This window comes from Amphibalanus amphitrite, unplaced genomic scaffold (assembly GCF_019059575.1).
Source record: "Amphibalanus amphitrite isolate SeventyFive unplaced genomic scaffold, NRLGWU_Aamphi_draft 000957F_arrow, whole genome shotgun sequence".
NCBI classification, from domain to species: domain Eukaryota; kingdom Metazoa; phylum Arthropoda; class Thecostraca; order Balanomorpha; family Balanidae; genus Amphibalanus; species Amphibalanus amphitrite.
Window position 1 is genome coordinate 103,747 of NW_024882451.1, and position 7,426 is coordinate 111,172.

Below are 7,426 nucleotides of genomic sequence, written 5' to 3' on the forward strand. Positions count from 1 at the left end.
AAAATAATTCCAAAAACTAAACCAGTGTCAAATGTGATTGATTGATTAGTTTTTTGAATTATTATAGATATGAGCAACAATATGCTTTCATACTTTTAATAATCTTATTAGCTTTTAATAATCTTATTAAATACTCAACACAACGCTACAATAGCCTACTTTGAATTATGCAGTTGAAATAATTGAGCTTGAGCGTCCCAGTGGTTTTATGAGGGTAGTGCTTCCCACTGCTTTCAGACACAGTCAACAACCAAACCTCTTCATTCTAGTAATTTTTTAATCAAACCAGTACCTACCTGTGCATATCAGCTGCAGGTGTATTATGCATGCCTCGTATATGCTTAACCTAAAGCAGCGCATATATCGTATTTCTGTCGGCTTCTTTTCAAGAAACGACGATTTGTCTATGGAGTCATGGACACTGGACATCTTCATAAAAAGTGCTTCAGGAATAACTTTAGGGTTCTGTAAATATTACATACTATTACCAGTAAAACGCCTTTTGGGCGAAGAACGAGCGAGCGAGATAGTGAGCCCTGCACGTGCGGAAGGGCGAGAGGGTGCTTCAAACGGGCTTGTGCAAAACATCCTTCTAACCGGTCGCTAGCGGTGTGCCAAATTTGAACGCAATCGGCCCAGCCGTTCCTGAGATCTGGAAGCGGCATTCTGCACGTGCGCACGTGCAAACGGGGTCCAAAATGACTTTTGCACGGCACCCTACTAACTGGTCCCCAACCGTGTACCAAATTTGAGCGCAATCGGCCCAGCCGTTCTCGAGATCTGGAAACGCCCCCTGCACGTGCGCACGTGCAGTAGCACCCTAATCGCAACACATGGGAATGCATTGCCTGGTGGGTGCCTACCTGTATGCCAAGTTTCAGCGAAATCGCCCCAGTAATTACCGAGCTACTGAAATGGGAACAAATTTGGCACCTCTTATTGTTGTATTTTGCACGTGCAGTGGGGGTCACTCACATAGATGAAGAGTATCCGACCTTTGGTAGAAGGGATGCAGCTACCCTATAAAAATGACCGCAAGACAATCGCTCAAGCTGCTGCTGAGATATGGGCCTCTCAAAATCATTACTTTTGCAAAACTGCTTGAACACCCTTGACTTTTCACGTGGCACGTGCCACGGCGGTCACTGAGATGTATCAAAAGTAGTCAATTACGGGGTAGAAGGGATGGGGCTACCCAACAAAAAAGACCGCAGGCCAATCGGTCCAGCGGTTGCTGAGATATAAGCCACTCAAAAGCGTTACAGGCCGGGCCGGGCCGGGCCGGGCCGCTCATACTGAGATTTTTCCGTTATATTGAAAAGACTCACTTCGCTCGCTGCGCTCGCTCGCTCGTAATAATGTAATTAGTAGTAACCGGCTTTTATGGAAGGTATAGGTTTGTTTGGATATGCCTAAGGATAACCGGTGAGACAAACCGGAGCTATCGGAGACCGTATAGGAGACAGGTTGGGCTATTTGTGCACCTCTGGATAGAGGCCAGCCGCGCCAAGTTCTGCAGGCGTCCTGCCAGCTCCGAGCCGTCAGTCCGAGGTTGGCAGCCGGCGACGAAGGTTTGCTGAACCCAAGTCCTTGGCAGCACATGTCGGCCCTCAGCGGCACGCTGGCGACGCTTCTAACTTTAGCCGTGCTCATCGTGACGGCCGGCTGTGACGATGGCAAGTCCATCCCCGTGAATGGATACGCACCGGCACATCAGTTAGTGCATAAGGAACTGCAGCCTACCGTCAGCACGCTGCAGTCAGGAACGGCACCTCTGGAAAACAGGCTGGAGTCTAGGATGCAGGCTCTGGAGCGCAGAATTGAGTCACGGATGGAGTCCATCGAAGACAGGCTGACCCTGCTCAACTCCCGGATGGAGGAGCTGACCGGCCGACTGGACGGCCAGCAGACTCGGCTGGACGAGGTCATCACACAGCTGAACGGCCAAAAATCCCAGCAGGACAAGGCAACAGTCACAGTGAACGACCACACAGAACGACTGAGTGCTATCGCCATCAACATGGGAAAACATGTGAGTGAAATGCGTAAATTGGCTACGAGGCTCGACAGCCAACAACCGCAACTGAGGGAGCTCAGCACCCAGCTGGACGAGCAAAACACGACTCAGCGTGCAGTTTCGGCCAGAATGGATAACCTGACCTCCCAGGTTGACATTTTAAGATCCAAGCTGACCGGAGCTTATAATAACACATTATCCCAACAAGAACGTATTGATGACCTAGCTGCGAAGGTACAACATTTGACCCCTCCACGTGATTGTAGCGATTTGCCTGTCGAATCCCCATCTGGAGTTTATCTCCTTCGGCCCAGTGGTGACAGCCAACAAAAACCCGTCGAGGCGTACTGCGACATGGTCACTACCGGAGGAAACTGGACGGTAATTCAGCGGAGGGACGACATCAAACCCCGCCAGGACTTCAACCTCGGATGGAAGGACTACAAGACAGGCTTTGGTAACGTAACCCAAGAATTCTGGTGGGGTCTGGAACACCTATTTCAGCTGACATCAAAGATCCGACAGTATGAGCTCCGCATTGACTTTGAGGCGTTTGACGGCAATCGATCATACGCTACATACCAGGGATTCGGCGTCTCGTCTGAGCTGGACGGATACATACTGAGCATATCCAACTACACCGGAACTGCTGGGGACAGTCTATCGGATAGCGTCAATGGGAAGTTCTCTACCCGTGACCGTGACCAGGACGGCTGGTCTACCTTCCACTGTGCACAATACCATCAGGGGGCCTGGTGGTACGGCAGCCGGTGCGGGTTGAGCAGCCTGAACGGACGATACCGGGACGGCGGTGATGGGGACCTCACTGGAATATGGTGGTACGAGTGGAGGAGAGATGAGTCACTGAAGAAGACCGAGATGAGAATCAGGCCCACCTATAACTGATCTACACACTCAGGACGTCATCACAATGGTATAGCCACCCCGGTGGCGTATGTACCGAGCCGCTGCCACGGCATTTACTCGAAAACTAACACTGTAGTAAGAGATAGTGTGAGGCTCTTGCTTACTCGGGTGACGTTATACGAGGGTGCAGCTCGGCGCTTTTCTGTTAAGGCAGACCTGTACAGAGAAAAATGAACACAATACACCAGAGGGACGCGGGGTAGTGACGAGGAGGGAATATATTACGGTGATTAGGAGCACAGGTGTGCTGACTTACCTACAACATTGTAGCTTGTATGTTTGCTGGGGTGTGTATATCGTGTACAATTCGTATTGATACGTCAAGAGGCTTAGAAGATATTGCAGAAAAACGGGAGGGGACTCTGTAGACCCCCCCCCCCCCTTCAAGTCATGCACGCGTTAACAAACTAATTCAAATAACTAAAAAATCGAAAATTCAAATTTTGTAATGAAATGTTCTAATTCAATCAATTCAGAAAACAGAAACGACTGAAAAGGTAATGTTTTAGTGTGCACTTCTAAATCCTTTATCAGCCAGTTGGCCTTTACGGAGTGTTAGGTATTTGTTTCACCTGTAGGTAAACAGTTCGCCTTAGCTCCCAGAGCGGCTGTGGTGTGTTTGTTGGTAGGTCCATCACGGACCCTTTTTGCACGCCTGTTGTGTCGGCGGCGGCGGTCGGGGCACGTTCCGAGGGGGCGCGTCGGCGGCTCCCTTTGTCGGCTCCTCAGATGATCGGGTCACTGCCTGAGGGCCGTATGACGTCATAAGGGTGACGGTCTGCGGGTGAGGAACTGTGACGTGGTAATACTGACTCCGCTTTCCACATACATAGTTTCATGAAGTTGCTGTTCAACCTCGACGTGAATCAGGGGTCGTCGTTTCGGTGTCTCCTGCTCTTATTGCTCACAAATGAATGGGCTTTCTAAGTAGGCTAGCGATCAGTTTCGATCGCTTGTCTTCCGAATCTGTACTTTTTATTGAACATATCATCTTTTCTTTTCTTTTTGCGAGTTTTAATTCTTTTTTATTTGCAGAGGCTGAATGCTCCGCCCGGCGCCCGGCGCTCCAGCTACCACGGCGAACTGTCCAGCAGTTTTTATCTCCTCCCTCACCCATTCTCGACCTCTCGCCTCTTCCTCTCACGGCAGCGGCGGCGACTGCTCGGTGCGGGCGGGGGCTGGGGCGGGGGCGGAGTCTGAGCGGCGGGGGCGGGGCCTGGCTGGCCGGCCGGGCGGTTCTATGATACGGACCGCCACGACAGGAGGTCGCCACAGAACAATGCCGCCGCCGCGCCGGAAGTGTGTCCCGGCGACGCGGCACGCGAGAACAGCGCTCGTAAAGAGGCGGTGGGTGGCACTGGTGGCGCGGTGCCACCGCTGGTATGTTGTGTGTCGCTAATGTCACCCCTTGCTACAGGGGACAGGTGAAGGGAGAACGCTGCAGTGGAGGAGATTGCTAGACGGGTAGTCAGACATTTCGGGATTTAAAAAAACGGCATCCGATGTTTTGGAGGAAGCATTCCAGAAAGTGTTCGCGCTTTCCAGAAGATTGTTGGAATCAGGGCGTTGGAATGTTGGTAGATGCTATAATTTTGCAGTCATATGTTTATATTATTTTTTTGTACCATATTTTGTAGGTAGCTACTATATTTTTATAGTTATATTTTGAGTTAATCGCTAGCCTGAATGATAATGCATTTGCGCGGATGGATTGGAACAATGAACGATAGAACGATGGACGATGAGAAAAAGAAAGATGGGATGTAGAAACAAAGATGTAGAAGGATGGAAACAACGTCCTTCAAGGCCGGTGGTTCAATGCATATCGATATCCATCTTCTGTCCAAGCCCTTCAGTCGTTCAAACAAAGCAAAGCAGTATAGTCGACTACAGAATGATGTTCCACTTTTCACAGGCAATTATTTGCCTGGAGTGGTAGGCTGTTCCGCATCACACGGGCTGAGTTCACAAATTATAGCTTTGTCCCAATGCTCACAGTCGACACGCTTAATAGCGTGATAAACGGCACAACTTAGCGCTCCGGTCAACTGATAGCTTCTGAGGAGTGGAGCATCATTCTGTAGTCGACTATGCATACTGATACTGGCATGCTTTTTCAAAATCTCACTTATCTGCTTCTTCTTTTTTATTACTTCTCCGCTTTTCTGCCCGAGACCTCATCCGCTCCTCCGTGCGAAAACTCCTCTCCGTCCGAGGCCTCCTCTCCTCTCCGTTCGAGGCCCCCTCTCCCAGTGGCGGATCCAGGATTTTCACTGGGGAGGGGCTGCAGGTCATAATTGGGCGCCACGCCCCGGATGGGCGCCATAGTCGCATCGTATTGGCGCTGAAATATTGGCGCCCAGTGGCCCTGACAAGAGGCGCCCAGGATCAGTATGTACAGTGACACCACACGATTGGAAATATCGGTGCGGAGCGTACTGAAACGACGTTATTCGACTGATTTTTGCATCCTAGTCCTAGTATGCGGCACTCCGATGAGTTGCGAATTGAAAATTGGCGCCACTGCGCCTTCGGCGCAGTGGCGCCAGTTTTCCTTGGGTGGGGGCTGCCAGCCCCCGCAGCCCCCCCCCCTGGATCCGCCACTGCCCTCTCCTCCGTTCTAGATCTCCTTCGCTTCTCCACTGGAGGCCTCCTTCTCTCCCCCGAGACCTCTGCCCCTCCGTCTTAGCCGCCCCATTCGCTCTCCGGGCCGACGAACGTGCCGTGTCCGTAAAGTCAATGACCATCGCCGCCTAATGTCACTGCCAGGAACTTGTTTGGCGGTAGGGGAAGGGAGCGAGTGACACCGGGTGACTCTTCGTGATAAAGACGGCCATAAACGGGCCGCCGCTGCAGCGGCGCCGGCCGTTCAGTCTGTGACTGATTAACTGAACTCTCACCAGCAGTACTTTCAGTTACACCATTACATCGTACAAAGAAACGACCGGAAACGAACAACCGTGTCAAGAAAAGAATGAAGTCCGACTGACGGTGCTTAGTTGGGTACTTGCTGATTCGCAAGGATTCCTCCCGAGATGCGGCGTAAAGGCAGTTCCATAAACACGACGTATTCCTAATGGTAATGCTAGTTCTAATGTACCTTAATCCTGCAGAACGATCCTCTATTTGAGGTGTTGCCGCTAGTTTGGTGTGCCGTTTTATGGCTGAGGCGGCGGCGCGGCCCTGCACCGCCAGCATGGCGTCGGTGGGTGTTCGCGGAACCCGGCGCGTTGCGTGCGGCGCCGCGGCGATCAGCGGCGCGGCGCGGCGGACACGACGCGCCGCGAGCGTCGCCGCTCGCCACCGGCGCCGCTAACACTGCCATCGGTCGGCCATTTCGCGCCGCCGACGACTATTGCATGTCCGACATGGCCGGCCGACTTTTCCAGCATTATTATATCCCGGGAGCATTGTGTGCCACTCGGCTCGTAAACTGTTTATTTCAGACTTTGCAGGGCAACTGATAATTACATATTTGCTACGGTGAAACTCAGAATAATTGAATGTCATTCTGGTGAAATATATTCACGCTAAAATTGAGGCAATAAAGGGCATTATGCGGTCGTAAATTATATTTTTATTCGCCATTGGCCGGCGGGTGACGACGGCGTTCGCCGTCCGCTGTGGGATGGGGAGGGGGGGGGGGGGGTGCTGGGACAGCTCTCCGTCTGCAGGCACCTCTTAATGACCCGAGTTTGGCGGCAGCGCGACGGCCGCGGCTAATGACCGACCGGCCCCGGCCCCGGTCCGGCCCCAGTGGTACTGCCGCCCTTGTTTGTACGACCCTCGGCAGCCTGGCAGTCAGTCCGGCCGAAATGGCGACAAAACTGACTTATTGTTGTGATCTTTTGTCATGCGTATTGGCCGCATAACTAGGAACAGCGGAAACAAAATGACCATTCACTAAGCCTTCGTCCTTAGGTAAAACTATGACAAATGATGTAAAACCATACACCTATGCTTTGTAAATGACTGATAAGATCGAGCTTTATCTATTACATTCAGGTATTACAATAAACAAACGTCTTCTTCATCTGAACCCATCCCGGCATCTTTTTAGTCTCGACATTAGAAACAAAACAGTCACTTCATTGCTTGATTTCAAAAGTTTTCAATGAGATCCGGATTCCGGAATCACAAAAAAAATGTTAAGCAATGGCTGTGATTCCCTACAACTCTCCGGCCATTGTTCTTCGCTTTGTCCATCTCGACAGGACCATTGTGTGTGAGGAAAAGCGGCTCATATACACGTAGGTAGGTGTTGGCTTCCCTGCACGACGGATGATAGGCAGCTTTAACAACATTCCGTCTTGGGCTCTTCAGCGGCGGATAGCCATGAAGGAGCATCCTGTCAGTTGGCCAAGGTGTTCGTCACTCGCCGGTATTTCCCAGCTGGTCATCAAAGTGTTAGTCACAGGTGAGCAGGGGCCGGAGTGGCCAGCTCATTGTACCGAGAAGGCATGAGGGGTCTACAAATTACGA

At 51.4% G+C, this 7,426-nt stretch overlaps 1 protein-coding gene across 1 annotated transcript; it reads left to right on the forward strand.

Annotated features, from left to right (window-relative positions):
* Nucleotides 1–1,600: 1,600 nt before the first annotated feature.
* On the forward strand, nucleotides 1,601–2,923 carry LOC122368569 (techylectin-5B-like). Its single transcript, XM_043342621.1, has 2 exons — nucleotides 1,601–2,112; nucleotides 2,332–2,923. Exons 1-2 carry the CDS (start codon nucleotides 1,601–1,603, stop codon nucleotides 2,921–2,923), a joined length of 1,104 nt encoding a protein of 367 aa, XP_043198556.1.
* The last annotated feature ends 4,503 nt before the right edge of the window (nucleotides 2,924–7,426 follow it).

Coding starts and splice junctions, on each gene's coding strand:
- LOC122368569 (XM_043342621.1), top strand. CDS start 1,601: ATGTCGGCCCTCAGCGGCACGCTGGCGACGCTTCTAACTTTAGCCGTG. Junction 2,113..2,331: donor CTCAGCACCCAGCTGGACGA/GCAAAACACGAC, acceptor CCTTCGGCCCAG/TGGTGACAGCCAACAAAAAC.